This window comes from Pleurodeles waltl, chromosome 6 (assembly GCF_031143425.1).
Source record: "Pleurodeles waltl isolate 20211129_DDA chromosome 6, aPleWal1.hap1.20221129, whole genome shotgun sequence".
NCBI lineage: Eukaryota > Metazoa > Chordata > Amphibia > Caudata > Salamandridae > Pleurodeles > Pleurodeles waltl.
Window position 1 is genome coordinate 1,538,382,247 of NC_090445.1, and position 22,130 is coordinate 1,538,404,376.

At 43.8% G+C, this 22,130-nt stretch overlaps 1 protein-coding gene across 18 annotated transcripts in view; it reads right to left on the reverse strand.

The window, feature by feature from the left end:
- The window catches only part of RERE (arginine-glutamic acid dipeptide repeats), a 798,532-nt gene that overhangs the window by 160,514 nt on the left and 615,888 nt on the right, over window positions 1-22,130 (reverse strand). For all 18 annotated transcript variants that reach the window (XM_069241143.1, XM_069241141.1, XM_069241137.1 and 15 more), the window contains 2 exons: window positions 1,145-1,307; window positions 371-463 (listed from right to left, as the gene is read on the reverse strand). In XM_069241143.1, coding sequence (XP_069097244.1) covers window positions 371-463; window positions 1,145-1,307 — 256 coding nt within the window. The remainder of the gene's footprint in view (window positions 1-370; window positions 464-1,144; window positions 1,308-22,130) is intronic.

The following is a 22,130-nucleotide window of genomic DNA, read 5'->3' on the forward strand; positions in this document are numbered from 1 at the left end:
AACACTGTATGGTTTCTGGTATTCAACCTTAAAGGCTGGCTCAAAGAAATAAATTAGTACTGAGAGAGTCATTTTAAGTGCCCTTTATTTAGCAAGTCACTAGATGGGGGGCATTACAGCTTCCCAGACAATGGAAGCATACTGTCTCTGGATTACTTTGTCTGAAGGGAGAAAACCTAGACACTGAAGCGAGGGGAATGGAGACAGGGCCCCTTTTGTGGGAGCCAGCTGTTGTCATATTCCTGACACGTGCAACGCTGTTGGAATCATAATTCACGGCAAACACACTAAATAGGAGCGAAAAATATTTTGACAACACAGAGAACAGCAAACAACTCAGACAAGGAAAACAGACACATTGAGTACGTACTTGTGGAGAAACAATGGCGGCAGGCATATCCCTTTAACTCCTGTTCACTGTCCTCACTATCAAAATCATCTTCACTGGCAGAGCTGAGGTCCACTGAATAGAGAAAGGGTAGAGGAGATCATTAAATGAAACTCCCAGAAATGAAAAAGACAGTCACTTAATATTAATATTCAAGGACAAGCCTGATCCACGCTAAGCAATCGAGACTAATAATCATTGCAGAGTGAAACAGTGAAGTACATCCAGCCTAGTGTCTGGTTTATATGCAATTATCCAATAGCAGAGGGTGGGATCACTCACTTCAGGACCCTATTTTTTATAACAATCTGGCCGTACATCTGTGCTACACGTTCGTTTCGGGGTTATGAAAATCACAGATCAGAGTCAAAGCTCAGCCTTAAACACACATCAATAAATATACATGACAAGGCAGTGTCCATCTGTGGTACCAACAATTATCTGCTATTATTCAAAACTAGCAAATTAACAAAATAAAGAGAACCGTTCTGAAATGTTTAATAAGCAATATTAGAAAAACACTCTACTCAATGCAGGTAGCTAGCATAATACCAGAGGGCCGCATAAAAATACGTAGCAAGCAACCCACCATTCAGTACATACATGTTTAGCCAGAAGCCTTGAAATGCTGGCGAAATCATGCAAATAATTTGTCCCCCATAGCTCTACTCTGGTTCGTACTGTATGCCAAGGATACTTTGCAGCCTATCATATAGTCTAGTCCAAAGTCCACGGGGATATCCAAACTGTACTCACAAAATTCACTGGAAGGTGGCCTTGAGGGCGTGGCAACGGGGGTGGACGCAGTGCGTGTTTTAATTCTCCTGAAAACAGCCTGTCGGCGGTGTCTGCGATGCGCCCTGGAACTGGCAGCTTCTGGTGTCTTTTTCCAGTAGTAATAGAAAGTGATTAATTCTCCCTGGAAGCACAACAGGCAATGCAGGATTCAGCCACAGATGACAGGGCATCAACAGGGGCTATGCAAGAGGCTATTTTGTTAAAAGGGAAACAACTAAAGATAGACAAATTATAAAATGTAACCTCGGTAGGAACAGAAGATGGTCAATCGAACGGTTAGAGTGGGAAATGGAAGGTAAATCTGAACTTTACCAATCACATGATTCACGTAAGGATAAGACTACAAGGTTTCAAGGTGTTCGGCTCTGTCGCAGTACAAGTTAACAGGAAGGTCGCAGGTGAATGCATTGAAGAAATGCTGTCATTTAAATCAATGACACAATTAACATTTCTCCAGTTTGTGGTTTTTCATTCACAAACCATCATATTTTCGGGTATAGTTGTCCAGAGGGTTAAATTGAACTAAACCAACATTACGAGACCCAGAACAAAGATATTGATGTGGTAAACGAAATCTTATTGTTAGGGGCCCTTTGTTACGCCACTAAGACAATAGGATGTTGACAAGATAGTCTATGTGAGGAAGATGGCAGACAGCGGACACAATGAGCATATCTGATAGCAGCACCTTCTGAAGTTTGAGGATGCATGAGGAAAACACAAACAACAATTACTAACAAAACCAATACATTTCACCCTCTGGGGCTCACTGGCTTTGCCAATGAGTTTTAAGGATACTGTAAACCATGGGGCCAAAAAGTATAGTCTGTAGTGCAGCTGAGAGCTGTATTGATGCCTGCAGGGTGTGGGTGTAAGAGTAAAGAATGCACATGGTGTGGACACTGTGTTTTGGAGTTATGTGAGGGTTTCATTCCATAATGTCCTCTAAATTATGCTTCTATTCTCCAGAAGAGACACACATATGACAATACTGTGTAATGCTGTATCTCAATTGCTACCCATTTGGTAAGCCATGCTTGCTTTCTATCACTACCTGTAGCGAGTCATTTCTGTAAAGAAAGTAACTTGGTTACTGAACTGGAATGAATGAAATAAAGTCTTAGGCCTCACAATCTCCTTATTCCTTTAGCCTTTTATCTGTAAGCAATAGCAATGCTTTAGAAACAGGCACAGTTGGTGAAGAAAGTGCTATTAAAGAAACCCTGCTTTGTAGAGACTTGCCCATTTTGTATTGCTGGTAAAAGGTACATACTGCATGGCTCGTCTAACAGTTTGTAATATCTGTGCACCACTCCCTCAATTTCTTTTGATTATATTGCTGTGTAGTTTTAGATTCTTGTGATAAGTCTTCTGAATATATCCTGGACTGCTTTCAGCAAATCCAACTAAAATTGGTTATGTTTTGCTGAGAAGTGAATTACAAATAATACAGTAATCTGCATATATGCTTCACTGATGAACACGAGTCTTTCTGAGCACAGTAATTAAATCACAATATGCTGCTTCCTCTGAGAACTGCACAGAAACAGGATAGTTGAAAAGAAGTGTACCAACAAGAGTTTATGCATGAATGACATTTTGGAATTGACATGCACCAGTGGGCTGGAACAATTTTCAGAATGGTAGTGCTCTCATTAATGTTACAAAAAGAAAGTCCGAGGGATTGTGAAAAATCTGTCACACACAAAAAACACACCTAGCAAACGTATTCAGCAGGTAAGTGATAAGGATGTAAACATGTAGCTGGCGGTATATTTTGGAGTACACTGTTGCAAGTGTGGTGTGGTAGTGTCCTGTCATTTACAGACAACAGGTTTTCCATTGAAAGGGCCATTACATTTGCACAGACATGCAGTTTTACTGATAAAACTAAAGAAACAGTAATGGCTGGAAATCAACATCATCTAATGTATTGATTTGTTTTGATTGTATTACAATTATTGATTCAACCACACTTAAAAAAAATGAATTATTTCTGCTTTCTTAACTGCTGGTGTACAGAATTTATTGGGGGTGGGGTTGGTTGGCTTCATGGTGACTCAATTGTTTATTAACTCTAACTTGTCTGCCAATGTGTTGTGCAAATTGCACTGGGATATTTCTTGATTTTTTTGTAACACAATGTCTTACCTTTAAAATAAAAACAATTAGGCAACTTTCTCGAAAATATCCAAATGGTCTTTGAGAAAGTCAACTTGTTTGTAACTGGCTCTCCACGTTATCACAATCGTGCATTTGAGCACTGCAAACATTTTAATCGGCCACTTACAAGCCAAATGCAACCGAGCACACAATGGAAAATAGAAATGCTAACACTGGAAAACTACTACTGCCATCTGATTACAGAGTATGGCTTGCAGTATCACGGAAAGGGAACTGCGCTGCTACACAACAACTTTTTTTTCCCCAGAAGCCTTTTATGAATGAGTGAGACATTGTGGGTTATAACTGTCCTACAAACGGGGATACTGGAAATTTGTGATTTTATTGCTGCATTTTTTTCTGAATAATTAAGGACTTAACACCTAACTCACCATCTGCTCCATAACTGCTGGAATTTAAAGTAAAAATCTAGCTCAAAGTTATCAGAACTTACAAAGAAGAAAAAAACGTTGCACCGCACTTAGATAGACCATTTAAAAAGATAAACTGTTCACCTTTCAGGTGAAGACTGGTTTACTCTGTAGAATAAGGTGAATTGCACAGTATTAATGTATTTTAAAACGGCAATATTGGGAAACACCAGCACAATAGAAAGTATTGCCTATTTTGCCTTTATCTGCCACATAATAGAGTCAACAGTGGGACATATTCAGAGTCTCAATTCTTAGGTCTCGCATACCAGACAGTTCAAGTGGTCTGGTTGCAAAAGGCCTGCCGTGGGCTTAGCAAGAACTTGCAAGGGCTTACACTCTTAGCAACTGCATACCACTGTTTGGCTTAGTTGCAACTCTTATTCAATGGGTTCCCTTGTCCCAGCTTGCCCATTTTGTGTTTGACCTTGCCCTTCAAAGCCACATTACTATCTCTGACTCGTTGCCTTCTACCAGTCCGATACCCGATGTTGAGGAACTACTTTCATCTCTTGTTTCAGCACTCGATATGAGTGCATACATTTTCCAGCTCCCTTCACTGTGTGCTTTTCTCACTTCCCCAACAATTATCCCACCCAGTCCGCTCCGAGTTGCAAGCTCTCGAGTGTTTCCCCCACCAATATTACTCCATCCGTTTCCATCTTACTTTTTAGTTCAAGAGCTTCTGACTCCTCAACACCAAGTTGCTCTCTCTCATGTGCTTCTATTCCCCGATGCTCCCCCAATTTTCCATTGCCCCACCACGCCGACACGATTTTATTTTAAAATGTATTATTTATTCGTTTTGCAGACTGAGGGCAATAGGACAGAAATTAGGCAGCAAATGCGGCCCATAGCATTCACCTCAACAGTTTTTAAAAAAAATAAAAAACTAAAGAACTCTTTTGTTGTAGATTTTTTTTTTTTTTTACTGATCCATCTATATGGCATTGCAAAGCCAACAGATCGCAAGGGTGAGACCTATTAGCTTTGCCAATGTTTGTTACATAATTCCAGTGACCCAGCCCACAGACATGCTAATGGCTTGTAAAACGCTTTTTTTTTTTCATTAACTGCAGGACCAGAATGTCACTCTTTATATATATATATATATATATATACACATATACACACACACACACATTTTCCTTAGACAACAAGGTGACCCTTCCAGAAAAGGGCCTATGTTCTGTTGCCTTCTACTCGACAACTGTCCGACATCGATTCATCTAATTAATGATACTTCAAATGATATCGCCGTAAAGTGGTTGCTTCAACCAAGTGTGTGGGTGCTCCGTTGTGGGCACGTCACTCCACTACTCATATACAAACACCTCTGGAAACAAAACAACCAAAGAAGACGGGCACTCCAGGGCAGCATGCTATCCTTTAATGCCAGCAGGAAGATTTCATTCACAACGGATTTCGTCCCTTTAACCGAGCTATTGTCAGGGTAACAAGCCCCACCACCATTAAAAATTAAGGGAAAAAAACTAAAGAAACGGAGGAAACTGAGGAAAACCTACATTAGCTATCAGATCAGTCTGTCCTCATTATACACGATTACGTATGACAATCACTGTTTCAAATTCACTACTGCACATTATGACATTCCAAAGTGGTCAAAGAAACTACAAAATAAATTTCAGTTTCATACAAATGGAAGAAACATTTATAATCTAATATTGACCAAAATTATGCGTCAAACTCCCCATGCATCAACTCTCTAAACAAGATAGAGCACGCCCATACAACATTATGAACAGTCACCTATCAGATCTCATAATGCGAATTCAACCCCAGTGGGCAAATCATCATATTTCTCAGCATCACACGATGTGTCATATCCAACATTAATGATACAAGTGTAAATAATTTTTTTTTTTTAAATCACATGAATGCAAGTATACAAATAAGGTAAAACAGAGTATTACAGAAACGAGGATAAATATCCAAAGATTCATTCCTACTCCTTAAATCAATAATCAAGCCCCAGTGGGCAACCTATTGCATAAATTCTCACATCCCAATTATGGATAAGTAGCACCACAATATGCATTATGTTTCAGAACCAATATGTGAACAGCCAAAAAAAGGGAAAGGGAAAGGGAGAGGGAACAGGAGAGAGAGAGATATTTTGTTTGTTTGTCCATCCACTGAAAAGACCCAAACGATACGAGGACATTATAGTTAGGAAACAGAATTGAAGAAACAAATTCACTTAAAAAAAAAATATATATATATAAAATAAACAAGGGTTACAGGGACGTAATAGTTAGGCTCACATTTTAAACATACAAAACCATAAAAATTCACTTGGTATAGTTAGAGTTATCTCAAGTAACTATAACTCATGCACTAAGGTAAAGATAACTTGTGCCCGGCCATTAACATTTTTTTCGTCAAAAACTTTACTGCAAATATTTCATTGATATTATCAATGATGTTATCAAAGATGTCATGAGTGCCGTAATTTGTGGGGTAACTAGCAGTACATGGCGAGGGCATGAGCCAACAGGGATGCTATGAATGGTGATGTATTCGTGAATATCGCAAGCCGTGGAAAAAAATATTTGTACGGTCATAATTTGACCTACAGAGACTGGCATATGACAGCCCTGGAGTCAGGGGAACTTCAGCCTGACCCCTTATGCCACTTTTTATGTCAGTTATCGGCCCCAGGGACCATGCACTGTTTCTTAAAATGGCGGGAGCAACTTTCTAGTTAGGTTGCGGCCAGCCAATTACAGCATTCCTGTTGGCACGCGCGAATACGTCACTATCGTCGCGACAAATTCATGACCAGAAATATCGAAATTTATTTTCCCTTTAATGTTTCAAAAACTACTGAACGGATTTGCACCAAATAAGTGAAGGCACAATCTGCACACCCGAAAGCTAGCTTTCTGCCAAATTTGGTGTAACTCCGTCCAGTAGTTGACGCTGCATCTGTGCTCAAAGGTCCTAAGGGAATTAAAATGGGAAACATTTTTTTTTTTTTTTGTAAACAGCTTCCCCCTCCCCACCCCACCCTTTTTTCCCCCCTCAGCCCCTGCCTGACGGGTCACCTCAAAACTTTCCGTGTGCAACAATAATTACCAGGGTACTTTTTTGGAAAATTTCATAAAGATTCATCTAAAGGTATAAGCAAGTCAAAAAACGCGTGTCCTATAGAAACATGGTCCTAACTATAACTACCTACTGTCGACCACTAGCAGGTAATATATACTGACTGAAAAAATTAAATGTTACTGAGGCGTTATAGTTAGGAAATAGAATTAAAAAAATCAGAAAAATTAACTCAGGAAAACAAAAGGTTACAGGGACGCCATAGTTCGGTTCTGAATTTACTTGCACAAAACCATGGAAAATCAGCAGTTACAGAGTTATTTCAAGTAACTATAACTAGCGCCCTAAGGTAACTATAACTTGTGCCCCCACCATGTAGTTTTTCCTCTTCAATAATTTAACTAATGTCTCCCGGATATTTTTAATGATGTTATAATAGTGGTCATGAGTGCTGTAATATCTGGGGTAATAAGCAGTGTGTGGCGAGGGTCTGAGTTACAGTTACATTAGGGTGCAGGTTTCTATAGGAGGTGGGGAGCCGGCTGGGGCAGCGGGGGCCTTCAGGCTCCCCCCGCGGTCCCCAAAATGGTGACTTGGTGCCCTAGGGGCACCCAGGTCACATGGCTGGGCCCGAAGTCACAGGGGCCGAGATAGTCCTTGGGAAGGGAGCCACGCAGCCCACCCCCCCCAAAAAAGCAAAATAAATAATTAGGCCTGGGATGGGGTCCCTGGGACCTAGATCAGCCTGGAGAAGGGGGCTACGCGGCTCCCCTCCCACAAAAAAATGAATTTTATAAGGCCAGGCCCCAGGGGATGTGGTCCCTGGGACTGAAATCGGCCAGGGGAGCAGGGCATGTGGGCCTGCAGCCAACTATTGCGGTGCCTGGCCAAAGGCTGTGCGTAGCATGGAGTTGAGTGTCTAGCGATGTTGGCTGCCGGAACTGTCCGGAATATAGGCCCTGCGGCCAACCCCCACTACACAGGCCTGAGGGCTGCACACTGCGTGGGGTTGGCCACAGGCCGAGCCCTGTGTCCAACCACCGCCGCACGTGGCCAAAGGCAATTCGCAGTGGTGGTTGGATTAACACATAGTAATGAAAATTACTTTGTTAAAAAATACAAAGAAATTCACTGAAAATAACCAAAGGTTACAGGGACGTAATAGTAAAGCTCACATTTTAAAAATACAATACCACCAAAATTCACCTGCTATAGTTAGTTAGTGTTATCTCAAGTAACTATAACTTTGTGCCCTAAGGTAACTATAACTTGCAGCCTCGCCATGTACTGCTCATTACCCCACAAATTACAGAACTCATGAAATCTTTGGTAACATCATTGATAATGTAATATGTGCAGTAAAAGTTTTGACGAAAATACTATGCATGACGGGGGTGCAAGTTATAGCTTCCTCAGGGCATGAGTTGTAGTCTTAGTGGAAAAATAGTACTCCCCACGTATGAGATTACATGGTCATTTAAGTACATAAATTAAGAAATCTGATGAACATGTGAGGAATTGATTGATATATCTTTTAAGACCATTAGATAATATACTCACAATTGTTGGAGATTTGTTTACAAGACTTGCATTGGCACCATTTAAAAACATCCTTAGATTTTGACATCCAGGTTTCTCCCTTTGGGGTTCTAGCATAATAACTGCATGTTAAGAGATCTTCTAATGCCGTCCCTCTCCTATAAGTGATAGAGGAACGCAAGGGCAATTCTTGACCAATAATCATGTCACTCTTCAAGATAGACCAATGCTTGTTTATGATTCGCTTAATGTCCTGTGATGATTTATTATAGGTAGTAATAAGATGCGTACATGTATGTTTGGAAGTTGTAGCCATATTAGGGAAGAGTAGCTGCTCCCTAGTTACAGTTTCAGATTTCCTATCAGCTATGCTAAGAATCTTATTGTTAAAGCCTCTCTCCTAAGCTCTTTACATCATATAGGCTTTCTGCTAATGTAATTCAGTATATTTATCACATACCCTTTAAACCTTAACATTTCCCCACAGGGGATACTATCAACAGGACCTCTTGGATGGTAACTGTGGAAACTCAACACGCTGTTCCCTGCCATGTCATTAATAAACATGGTTAAATGGATTTTCCTTTCTTCTACCTACAATTTGACATCCCTGCAATCCCTCTCCACCTGGCACATCTTGATAGTAAATTCCAAATTGTATATATTAATGTTCAATTTTTTCCAGAAACTTTGGGCTAAATCAGAAAAATGTATGATCTAGCCTCTTGTTCAGAGTAACAGATGAAATTGGACAGGTATACCATACCTTGCATTTTACATTGGCCATGGATTAAATCACTATAAAATATAGTTATGACATCCTCAGCTATTCTATGGCTGTCCAAGACCTAACACCCTCAGACTTGTTGAACATACATGCAAGATTCCGATAAGCCACATATGCAAAACTGTTGGTCATCAAATAATCCACAGATCCAGTGTCACAAGCAGCTTATAACCCACTTATATAGTATTTTCAGAAACTGGGGGTATTGCCTAACTGTTAACAATTCCAAAGGTCAGCTGGTCTTGAATCATCACATAAACTAGTTAACCGGTATTGCTCTGGAAACCAAATCTGAACTTTGAACATAAAAATAATTAGGGTTAACCAAACATTCCTCAAGTCTTGGCTCTAAGACAACTATATCTGACTGAGGTTCTTGGAATGGTACAGCATTTCATTCTTTTGGGAAGGAAAGTACATGTATTTTATCAATAGTAAGTCTCTGGACAAAACTAAACAAGCAATATTAAAAATAACTGCTTAAGTGTCACCGTTAAAAGGGAGTAGAGGAGGGTAATACTTTCAAAAAATACAGCCTCTTTGTTCTGCTGATTAGGACACTGTTTAGTACCTCTAAAATGGAGCCCGGTACAAACATTGTTCAAAATAATTGCACTAGCCAGTGTTCACAAGAAAAAGCTTGGGCACCACCGAGAGCACCAATAATCTACCTAGCCAGTATAGCACTCTTCAAACAAGCAGACTGGTAATAATTATGCAGCTGCTCCCTACTCCCCAGTAAATGAACACATTACATTCTCTTAACAGTGATCAAATTTGGACAAAAGAGGCGTACATAAAAAAATGATTCAACGTAACAGGAAATGTTTAAATTACCACAATACAAGTCATAGTATGAAGACTTAAGACCCTTATTTCTGTCTCAGTGCCACACACCCCTCCCCCGGAACAGTGAAGCCTGGCACTTGAGTAATCCATATTGCTGCTCTTTATTTGCCAGAACTTTATGAGTATATTTACTGCTTGTCTTCATCAGCGCTGCAAGGTTGTTTCATGTATTCACTACTTTCCCTATGAAAACCTACTTCTGCTCAAGTGAGCCTGTACCAGTCCAGAGAATGCAAGAGCTAAATTTGTCAGCTGCCCTCAGAATTTCCCATGGTAACAACTGCTTCTGAGAAAACTATTGTAACAGAGAGCATTTTGTTTCTCAGTAGGAGGGAACAATGGTACATGGAAGGCTACAGAGCAGGCACTGGCATCGTAAACACCCCACCCTTTCCCCGCTCTAGCACATTAGGTGGGGGCAACTACTAAAAGCTGATAAGTTTTACACTGGACTCTTCAGTCTCCAGTTTCATAGAAAGCTCATAAAACACACTAAGGAATAACAAGAAAAGGCTAACAGGTAGAGATCAAGTGTTATGCGAGCCAATTGCAGTAAAGGAGAGAGAGAGAAAGAAATGAAACGAAAAGAAAGGACAGAGAGAGACCTGAAAATTGTGGACGTGAGAGAGAGAGAAAGGCAAGAAGGAAAAATATGAGAATAGAAAGATTTGAGATAGTTAGAAACTGGAAAGGGGAGCAAAAAGAAAAGGTGAAAGAAATAAAAGGTGCAAGGAAGGAAATATTAAAGGAGGAAAGGCAAAGTGAAAGAAAGGGTGGGTGAATTGAAAAATTACGGTAAGATGAAGAACAAATGGCTGAAGGGATGAAAGGTAGATAACAGTGTGAAACGGTCACTTAGTGAAAGGAAGTGGTGAATGACTGATGAAGGGACAGAGAGGCAGATTGAATGATGGAAGCAAGAGTGAAAGGATAAACGGCAGGAAAAGTGAAAGGTGGATAAATCTGTGTGTGAAGGAAACGATCATTGAATGAATGGATGGAAATATGGATTGGTGGAAGGGTCGATGAATGTGAGAACAGAAAACAGGCAGCCTCACCCAGCCTGGACATAGAAAGGACTGACAAACAGATAGCTCTTTCTCAATTTTGTGAGGTGAGTAGTGGGTGCATGGCCGTTTTAAGTGGGTGGTGCAAATTAAGGTTAGTTGCAATAAAGACCGAGACTCCTTCATGCTAACTGGTTAGCGCTCAACCAGCCAACATTAGGCTGGCAACTTCTTGCAGAGGCAACCTTGAAGAGTAACGCTCACATCACCTGCAGAAGAATAGAAATGTTAGGTTTTGAAATTCTCTCTGATGTGGGGGGATTGTTTGGTCAGGCAAGAAGAAAAGGCAATGCCATGTTCAAACATTTGTTTGGGAGGTGAGAGGGGGTCGGCGTAGCCAAGATGGCGACCGCAGCAGACGCATAGACGTGAGCTCTGTGTAGGCCCACGATTTATCCTGAGATTTTCCTGCAGGATCGGAGCCTTAACTTTTTGCATCATCCTACGCTGGGGTCACAAGAACTGCAGGGTGAGAGGGCCAGATTGCCTCCAGGGTCCTGACATCGCGGGGAGCCGGTGGGGCGGCTGGAGAATGGCTGCGCAGCCTGCGGCATGGACGGCCCTCAAACCTGAGGTGGTGTGCTGAGCTCAGATGCCGCCACCACCGCAGACAGATATTGGAGCCGCATAGGACCCATGTCGCAGTGCTCACCCCCTTTGGCGGCTCGTTCCTGATGGAGCCGGGACCATGTGGAGGAGGCTGCGTGGGGGAGAGTGCGCGGCCACCACCTGGGATAGACAGACTCACTGTCCGCGCGGACTGTGGAGGAACTGATCCGAAGCTGCTGGCCTTGGCCTGGGACGCCCGCCCTCCGCCACTGGCGTGCCTTCCTCAAGCAGCGCACTCCTGCCAGTGCACCGTGGATCTTGGCACCTCACAGGAGCGGGCCTGTGCCCCGACCCGGTCATCATCTACAACACTGCCAGGCCCCCCTATGGTGGAGGGGGCTCTGGGGTTCCGGGCCTCTCTGAGCTGCCCACGAGAGCCGCATCCCTGAGGCACTGGCTGCAGACGCACCCCAAGTGGGCACGAGCGCAGCCCCTCTGGACATCCTGTGCGGACCTTTCTTACGTTGTAGCCTACTTGCAGGGGTCCGACTTGTCGATGATGTCGGACCTCCTGCAGGGCCCATTTGGAGATGCCAGGGGGGGCAGATGAAGGCTGTCCACCCCCTGCACCGGGACATCTTTTACCCTACGACCATCTCTACCTCCCGGGACTGCGCCCCCGAGGTGCCGCGTCTGGGGTAACAACAGCACCACGCCACTTCTGTGGGCGATAATCCCATACATGACTGTGGTCCTACCGGGACCTGGCTAGTTCTGGCCACCCATTGGCTTCTCCTTCCCACTGGATCACTGGAGACGGCGTACAGAAGTGCTTGGCGAGGGGTTGACTTTCCTTCGGTTGCACTGGGGCACTGTTTTTGAGTTCTATTCATCTTGCAATGCTGTCTCGCTACGCCAGTTGCGAGTGATGTACCTTCCCAATTCACACACCAAATCTTTGTGGAATAGTGTACTCCAAATGACACCTCCTTGAACCCTGCGCCATCTGTGTCTGATGTGACCTTTCTGCATTCAAGAGCAGAAGATTCCGAATGGAGATCCAGACGCAATTATGTCAGGTTTTAGGGATTCCCTGAACGTGGAAGGCCCCAGTGTGGAACCTTTTAATTGAAAATTGTCTGATAGAAACAGGGTTGTCCGGCAAGCTAAGTTCTTCCCCGTAGAGCGTGCACAGATTTTCTAAGAGACCACGCAAACCGGGTGCCCCACCACGTCCCATTGTTGTCAGACTTCTTCATTTCCGAGACCGCGACCGCGACCATAGATCACGGCTTATCCAGACTTCACTGCTGAAGTGCAGAAGCAACGCAGCGGTCAAGCAGCATCTTAGAGATTTGAACTATAAATATGTGGTTTTATTCCTGGCAAAATTTCAGGTCATAGATGGTGAGGTGACCCAGGTGCTTGCCACTCTAGGAGACTTATGGACTTGTTTGCACGCAAAAGGTTTACTGCAATCTTCACAGGAAAATACAACAGATGAAGCCTGGTTAACTCCCTGCACATGGTGATGTGCAAGTAGGCCGCCTGGGGACCAGACCCTTCTGCGCTCATGCAGCTGTGGAACAAGCTAAAGCAGTGCTCGAGACATCACAACTGACTCTGAGCCCCTTCTCTCTACAAGAGACTCAGCACTCAGACACGGAGACCTCAGCCTCTTCCCAGGCCTCGCCATTGGCAGCTCTGGTGCTCACTGCACACTTGGCTGATGACCTTTGATCACGTGGGTGACTGCCCTGGGTTTGTTTTCCCCGCAACCTCTCTTGTGCACAGGAAGTTCAAACAAATGGATGTTCACCCCAGGAACTCATATACGTTCACCATATGCTCCGGATCACTTCATCGATTCCTGTAGTTGGGCCCACATTATGAAATTTTTTAAAAAAAGAATTGTTCACATCCGCCAACCTCCTGATGGAAAATGTCACTTACCCAGTGTACATCTGTTCGTGGCATTAGTCGCTGCAGATTCACATGCTGTGCACATCCCGCCATCTGGTGTTGGGCTCGGAGTGTTACAAGTTGTTTTTCTTCGAAGAAGTCTTTTCGAGTCACGCGATCGAGGGACTCCTCCCATTTCGGCTCCATTGCGCATGAGCGTCGACTCCATCTTAGATTGTTTTCCCCCCCAGAGGGTGAGGTAGGAGTTGTATATGCTAGTAATAGTGCCCATGCAATGAAGTGAATACGTATGTGCATAACGTACGGCGCATGTGAATCTGCAGCGTCTCATGCCACGAACAGATGTACACTGGGTAAGTGACATTTTCCGTTCGGTGGCATGTGAAGCTGCAGATACACATGCTGTGCATAGACTAGTAAGCAGTTATCTCCCCAAAAGCGGTGGTTCAGCCTGTAGGAGTTGAAGTTGTCTGAAACAATGTTCGTAGTACTGCTTGGCCTATTGTGGCTTGCTGTGTTGTTAGCACGTCTACACAGTAGTGTTTGGTAAATGTATGAGGCGTAGACCATGTAGCTGCCTTACATATTTCTGTCATTGGAATATTTCCTAGAAAGGCCATGGTAGCACCTTTCTTTCTAGTTGAGTGTGCCTTTGGTGTAATAGGCAGTTCTCTTTTTGCTTTAAGATAACAGGTTTGAATGCACTTAACTATCCATCTAGCAATGCCTTGCTTAGAAATTGGATTTCCTGTATTAGGTTTTTGGAAAGCAATAAATAATTGTTTTGTTTTGCGAATTAGTTTTGTTCTGTCAATGTAGTACATTAACGCTCTTTTGATGTCTAATGTATGTAGTGCTCTTTCAGCTACAGAGTCTGGCTGTGGGAAGAACACTGGTAATTCTACTGTTTGATTTAAGTGGAACGGTGATATGACTTTTGGTAAAAATTTAGGATTTGTTCGTAGAACTACTTTATGCTTGTGTATCTGAATAAATGGTTCTTGTATGGTAAATGCTTGAATCTCACTTACTCTTCTTAAAGATGTGATGGCAATTAAGAATGCAACTTTCCATGTTAAGTATTGCATTTCACAAGAGTGCATGGGCTCAAAAGGTGGACCCATGAGTCGTGTTAAGACAATGTTGAGGTTCCATGAAGGAACTGGTGGTGTTCTTGGTGGTATAATTCTCTTTAGACCTTCCATAAATGCTTTTATGACTGGTATTCTAAATAGAGAAGTTGAGTGCGTAATTTGCAGGTAAGCTGAAATTGCTGTAAGATGTATTTTAATGGAAGAAAAAGCTAGCTTTGATTTTTGCAAATGTAGTAAGTATCCTACGATGTCTTTGGCAGATGCGTGTAACGGTTGAATTTGATTATTGTGGCAGTAATAAACAAATCTTTTCCACTTATTTGCATAGCAATGTCTAGTGGTAGGTTTCCTAGCTTGTTTTATGACCTCCATACATTCCTGTGTAAGGTCTAAATGTCCGAACTCTAGGACTTCAGGAGGCAGATTGCTAGATTCAGCGATGCTGGATTTGGGTGTCTGATCTGTTGTTTGTGTTGCGTTAACAGATCTGGTATGTTTGGAAGTTTGGCATGAGGCACTACTGAGAAGTCTAGTAGTGTTGTGTACCAAGGTTGCCTTGCCCAGGTTGGTGCTATTAGTATGAGTTTGAGTTTGTTTTGACTCAGCTTGTTTACTAGATATAGAAGGAGTGGGAGAGGGGGAAAAGCGTAAGCAAATATCCCTGACCAACTCATCCATAACGCATTGCCCTGAGACTGATCTTGTGGGTACCTGGATGCGAAGTTTTGGCATTTTGCGTTTTCCTTTGTTGCAAATAGATCTATTTGTGGTGTTCCCCAACTCTGGAAGTAAGTATTGAGTATTTGAGGGTGAATCTCCCATTCGTGGATCTGTTGGTGATCCCGAGAAAGATTGTCCGCTAGCTGGTTCTGAATTCCTGGAATAAATTGTGCTTTTAGGCGAATGTGGTTGTGAATCGCCCAATGCCATATTTTCTGTGCCAGGAGACACAAATGTGTTGAGTGTGTGCCTCCCTGTTTGTTTAGGTAATACATCATTGTCATGTTGTCTGTTTTGACAAGAATGTGTTTGTAGCTTATTATGGGTTGAAATGCTTTCAGCGCTAGAAATACTGCCAATAGTTCTAAGTGATTTATGTGAAACTGTTTTTGGTGAGTGTCCCATTGTCCTTGGATGCTGTATTGATTGAGGTGTGCTCCCCACCCTATCATGGAGGCATCTGTTGTTATTACATACAGTATTGTGGCACTGGGTCTTGGAAAGGCCGCCCTTGGTTTAAATTTATATTGTTCCACCATTGAAGCGAGGTGTATGTTTGGCGGTCTACCAACGCCAGATCTAGAATTTGACCCTGTGCCTGTAACCACTGTGATGCTAGGCACTGTTGTAAGGGCCGCATGTGCAACCTTGCGTTTGGGACAATGGCTATGCATGAGGACATCATGCCTAGGAGTTTCATCTCCTTTTTGACTTGTATTTTTTGATTTGGATACATGGCCTGTATTACATTGTGAAATGCCTGAACCCTTTGTGGACTTGGAGTGGCAATCCCCTTTGCTGTGTTGATTGTCGCCCCTAAGTATGGCTGTGTCTGACACGGCAGAAGGTGTGACTTTGTGTAGTTGATTTAGAAACCTAGATTGTGGAGGGTTTCTATGACATACTTTGTGTGTTGTGAACACCGTTTTAGCGTGTTGGTTTTGATTAACCAATCGTCTAGGTACGGGAACACATGTATTTGTTGCCTTCTGATATGTGCAGCTACGACTGCTAGGCACTTTGTAAAAACTCTTGGCGCAGTTGTTATTCCGAATGGCAACACCTTGAATTGGTAATGTCTTCCTTGGAATACAAACCTTAAGTACTTTCTGTGTGAAGGATGTATCGGTATATGGAAATATGCATCCTTTAGGTCTAGTGTTGTCATGTAGTCTTGCTATTTGAGTAGTGGGATTACGTCTTGTAATGTCACCATGTGAAAGTGATCTGATTTGATGTAGGTATTTAATGTTCGGAGATCTAATATAGGTCTCAGACTCTTGTCTTTTTTGGGTATGAGAAAGTACAGAGAGTAAACTCCTGTTCCTTTCTGGTGTTCTGGTACTAATTCTATTGCTTCTTTTAGTAGTAATGCCTGAACTTCTAGTCCTAGAAGATCTATATGTTGTTTTGACATATTGTGTGTTTTCGGTGGTACGTTTGGAGGGAATTTGAGAAATTCTATGCAATAACCATGCTGGATAATTGCCAGTACCCAAGTGTCTGTTATCTCCTCCCAATGTTTGTAAAATTGTCTTAGTCTCCCCCCCACAGGTGTTATGTGTTGGGGATGTGTGACTTGGAAGTCACTGTTTGTTTTGAGGGGTTTTGGGGCTTTGGAACTTCCCTCTATTTTTTTGGAATTGTGCCCCTCTATATTGCCCCCAAAAACTTCCCGCTAGTATTGGCTTTGATAAGTGGGCCTTGCTTGTGAGGTTGTGGCCTCTGTAGGTTGACCTCGAAACCCTCCCCTAAATGGTGTTTTGCGAAATGTGCCTCTGCTTTGTGGGGAGTAGAGTGTGCCCATGGCTTTCGCGGTATCAGTATCTTTTTTGAGTTTTTCAATAGCAGTGTCGACTTCCGGCCCAAACAACTGCTGTTCATTAAAGGGCATATTCAGCACGGCTTGTTGTATTTCCGGCTTGAATCCTGACGTACGCAACCATGCATGTCTCCTTATTGTTATTGCAGTATTTACTGTCTGTGACAGACCGAACAAGATGAGGACAACTGAAACAAGAAGTTGTGGTGCTCAGGTAAGTGTTTTATTGTTCTCTAAACAAAAGGATAAATCAAGTGTGAGTTCGTTCTGCTGTTACTCTTAGTCTCTCGTGAAGTTCTTCTTGGAAATGATGTGTCTTTCCCCTTTCTTCTCTTTAGGTGGAAGCACTGTCAGTCTCTCGGACGTCCCATGTGGATATCGGAAAAGGAAATAAGGAAAACGAGGGTAAGTGGGACGTTAAGAGATACGTCTTTCTTATTAAATTTATCAGACTGGGGTAGACAACAAAGGGGAGGGGGTGGTGTCTGTGTGGAACAGAGGGAAAGTGCTTATTACTAATTTACTAGCGTGTTATTGTGTCCCTAGTGCTTCTTTGTGCCCTCCCACCTCTTTTCCCCATTCACCCTCTACCCCTTCCCCAGTCCCCTTCCCTGCCGTGCACCCTTTATTGGCCCAGAAGGACCGTACCTTCGTAAGCCACGACCCTCCGGGCCGTGGCGGGCGTTGAGGTGGTCCTCCCTGAGGTAGGTTTCAACACGGCTTCCTGGCTCCAGTTCTCCGTCCTCCAGGTGGTGTTCCCTCTCTTGGTCTCTCGTCGCGCTTGCCGTCGGATCCCTTGCCTCGGTCTCCCTCCGTTCTTCGTCGTCTCCGTCTTCTTCCTCCTTGTCTCCGTTTCCTTCCTCCTCCTCCTTCCTCTCTCTTCTTGCCGGCTCCACCGGCTTTTCATGGGCGACGACGTCTTTCCCTGGCCAATCCGTGGCCGGGAAACCTATCCAGGTTTCCCTGGCAACGTCCTGACGCCGGCCTCCATCGGGACGCGTCTCCCCGGTAACAGGGAGACGCGGAGATGACGTGTTAGAGGAGTCCGATACGTCATCTCCGGCCTCCCGTCTCGCGGTGATCGGGTTTACCCCGTCACATACCCCTTCCCAAGACAGGTCCTGCTCCAGGACCGAATCGGAAACCGGGAAGCGAGAGAGATAATCAGCAGGGACTTGCAAACTCCCAGGAACATGTCGGACCTGAAAGGAGAATGGTTGAAGTTCAAGGAACCATCTGAGAATCCTGGCATTCGTATCTTTATGAGCGGCAAGCCAAGTGAGGGGGGCGTGATCCGTAAAAAGTACAAAAGGCCGGCCCAACAGGTAATACTGTAGACAATCCACGGCCCATTTAATGGCCAAACACTCCCTTTCTATTATGGGGAAACGACGTTCCCGGAGGCCCAGTTTGCGGCTGATATACACCACGGGATGATCGAGTCCCTCTGCTCCAGGCTGCGTCAGAACCCCCCCGAGCCCCACATCGGAGGCATCAGTGTAAAGGTGAAAGGGTTTCGAAAAATCCGGGCATAACAATATGGGTTCTTTGGTTAAAGAGTTCCTCAGGCGTTCAAAACTAGAAGTTTGAATAGCAGAGAAAGGTAATAGCTGATTTGGATGTGATTTGGACAGGAGGTCCGTAAGGGGAGCGGCTAGAGTGGAATAGTGAGGTATGAAACGCCGATAATATCCTACTAGGCCCAAGAAAGAGCGCAAGTCTTTTTTAGTTTTCGGGAGAGGGGCATGTAAGATCGCGTCCACCTTCTGAGCTTGGGGTTGAAGTGTTCCCTGACTGATTCTGTATCCCAGATATGAAATGTCGGTTTTCCCGATAACGCATTTCTTGGGATTGGCTGTCAAACCAGCCTCGGTGAGTGCATTAAAAACTTGGCTTAGATGGTCTAAATGGTTTACCCAGGTATCGCTAAAAACAACTACATCATCTAAGTATGCTGCTGAAAAAGCAGGGTATGGTTTTAATATACTATCCATTAACCTTTGGAAAGTGGCTGGTGCACCATGTAGTCCAAAAGGTAATACAGTAAAATGATACAGCCCGGACTGGGTAGAAAATGCAGTTTTTTCTTTATCTTCGGGGGCTAAGGGTATCTGCCAATATCCTTTGGTTAAATCTATTGTGGACATATATTTCGCCTTTCCTAGTTTCTCTAGGACATCGTCCACCCTAGGGATTGGATACGTGTCAAATAACGAATTCTCATTAAGTTTTCGGAAGTCTATGCAAAACCTGACCGTACCGTCAGGTTTTGGTACAAGAACTACGGGCGAACACCAGGGACTGGTAGAGGGCTCTATTACTCCTAGGGTCAACATTTTCTGTATTTCATCTTCTATAACCTGCTTCCTTGCTGCTGGGATGCGATAGGGTCTGACCCGGACTACTGTGTCGGGTTTTGTTCGTATTTTATGACGGATTAGTGTGGTTCTACCGGGGTCTTCTGAAAACAATTGGTGGTATTGCTGCAATAAGCGGTATACCTGCCTCTTTTCCGCTTCCGTTAATGCTTCGTCTATAGTGGGTAGGGTTGTCCCCTTGGCTAGTGTGGTAGGGCAAAATTCAATTTTCAATTCCTTACTCGGGCACAGAAGGCTAACCATTCTTGGGGCAGTGTCGGGTGTCTCGGGTGCCTCCCACTTCTTTAAAAGATTTACATGATATATTTGGGTTTTCCTGGGGTTGGTCGTTATTTCCACTAGGTAAGTTACAGGGGAGACGGCTCGGATGATTCTATGGGGGCCTTGCCATTTCGCAAGCAATTTATGTTCGGACGTGGGTCGCATGATTAAGACCTGTTCATCGGGTTGGAAAACTCTTAACTTACTCCCCTTATCATAATAATGCTTTTGGGTTCTTTGAGCCTGTTCCATATTGTCTCGTACTTCGTCCCATAATCCCTGTAAATGCGTTCTCAAGTTATGAGCATACTCCAACAATGGAGTCCCTCCCTCCATGGCTTCTTCCTCCCAGGCCTCCACCGCCATGTCCAGAAGGGAACGCGGTTGTCGCCCGAACACTAGCTCGAATGGACTATGCCCCGTGGAAGCCTGTTCGTGCGTTCGGATCGCGTATAACACCAATGGTAATTTCTGATCCCAGTCTCTCCCTGTGTCGTGCACAATTTTTCGAAGTAACGTTTTGATAGTACGATTATATCGTTCGACCAACCCATCCGTTTGAGGATGGTAAACGGATGTTTTGATCTGAGATATGCCTAAAGTTTTACACACTTGTTTCATCAAGGTGGACGTAAAGGGAGTGCCCTGATCGGTGAGTATTTCCTGAGGGAATCCCAGACGCGAAAACACCGTTATCATCGCCTGGGCTACGGTCTTTGTTGTCATACTGGTCAGGGGAATAGCCTCGGGGTATCGGGTAGCATAATCAACTATGACCAGTATGTAAGTGTGTCCTTTTGAAGAAGGAACCAAGGGTCCAACCAAATCCATCCCTATCCGTCTAAACGGAATATCTATAATGGGGAGGGGTATGAGTGGTGCTTTTTTTGGTTTACCTGGTTCAGTCAGTTGACACCTGGGACATTGGGCACAATATTTTCTTATGTTGGCAAAAACACCGGGCCAATAAAATCGCCTGAGGAGATATTCTTCAGTTTTGTCCCTCCCAAAGTGTCCCCCTCCCGGATGATTATGAGCGAGCGTAAGGATGTGATCCCTATAGTATTCAGGTACTATGAGTTGTTTTCTTTTTTCCCCTGTACGTGTGGTGTTTACCCGATATAGGAGATTATTTTTGATTAGGAAGTAGGGACCCACCTCATCCATTTCTTCTGACACTGCAGCTCTCCAGGCGTGAGACAGGGAGGGATCTTCTCTCTGTTGTTGAGCAAAACTGACAGGTGCTTCGTGGATTTCTGCTACCAATCCTCTTATGGTGTTCTGACTAGTACTATTTCGGAACTGTTCTCTTTCTATTCTTTTGTCCCTTCGGGTCAGTTTTCTACGGGTTATTGGACATTCAATTGGACTTCCTGAAAACGGGGCTTCACCCCACCAGTCCTGTGAGATTTTAGAGTCTCTAACCTGATCCAATAGTTCTTGAAAATTAAGGTAATCTGTTCCCACGATACAATCTTCGATCAATTTTGGCATTATCCCCATCGGGAGACTATCCCGGTAGGGCCCCCATTCTATCTGTAGTATTTTTAACGGGTATTGCTCCTTGTCCCCGTGAATACAACAAATATGTACCCACTGTCTTGTCTCTGAACCCAAAGTGGTTATCAGGTCTTCCCTTATCACGGACTGGCTGCACCCGGAGTCGACGAGGGCACACACATAACGTCCATTGATTTTTACAGTCTGCTTGAACTTGTGGTTACCTTTCCCTGTACATAGGACCCTACGCCTTGTAACCCCTATTTCCATCGGCTCACCTCCTTCGTGTTTCTGAGGACACATACGGGCGATATGTCCCCATTCCCCGCAGTGGTAACATTGGGGTCCCTGTACAGGGGGGCCTTCCGGTATTCTACGGGAAACGGTATTGTCCAGTGGATTCTTTGGGAGGGGTTTTACAGGTGGCAAGACAGGTTTTATGTTGGGCCGTGGTGGTATATTTCTTATGTCGGTGGAGCGATGATACGCGCAGGCCAAATCAATTGCTGTGTTAGTGTCTACTTTTGGATGCTGTCGTATCCAGTGTTTTGTGGCTAAGGGTAGAGCATCCAAGTATTGTTCCAGTATAATTATTTGTATCACTTCTTCACGGCTATCGCCAATAGGCCCCAACCATTTTAAGGCCAAATCTTTTACCCGGAAATAAAATGTCCGGGGGTCCTCATTTGGTCCCCACTTGACCTTGCGGAATTTCATCCGGTAGTATTCAGTATCATGCCCGACACGTTCCAAAATACTGGATTTTATATCCTTGTAGGGTGTGAGACCTCC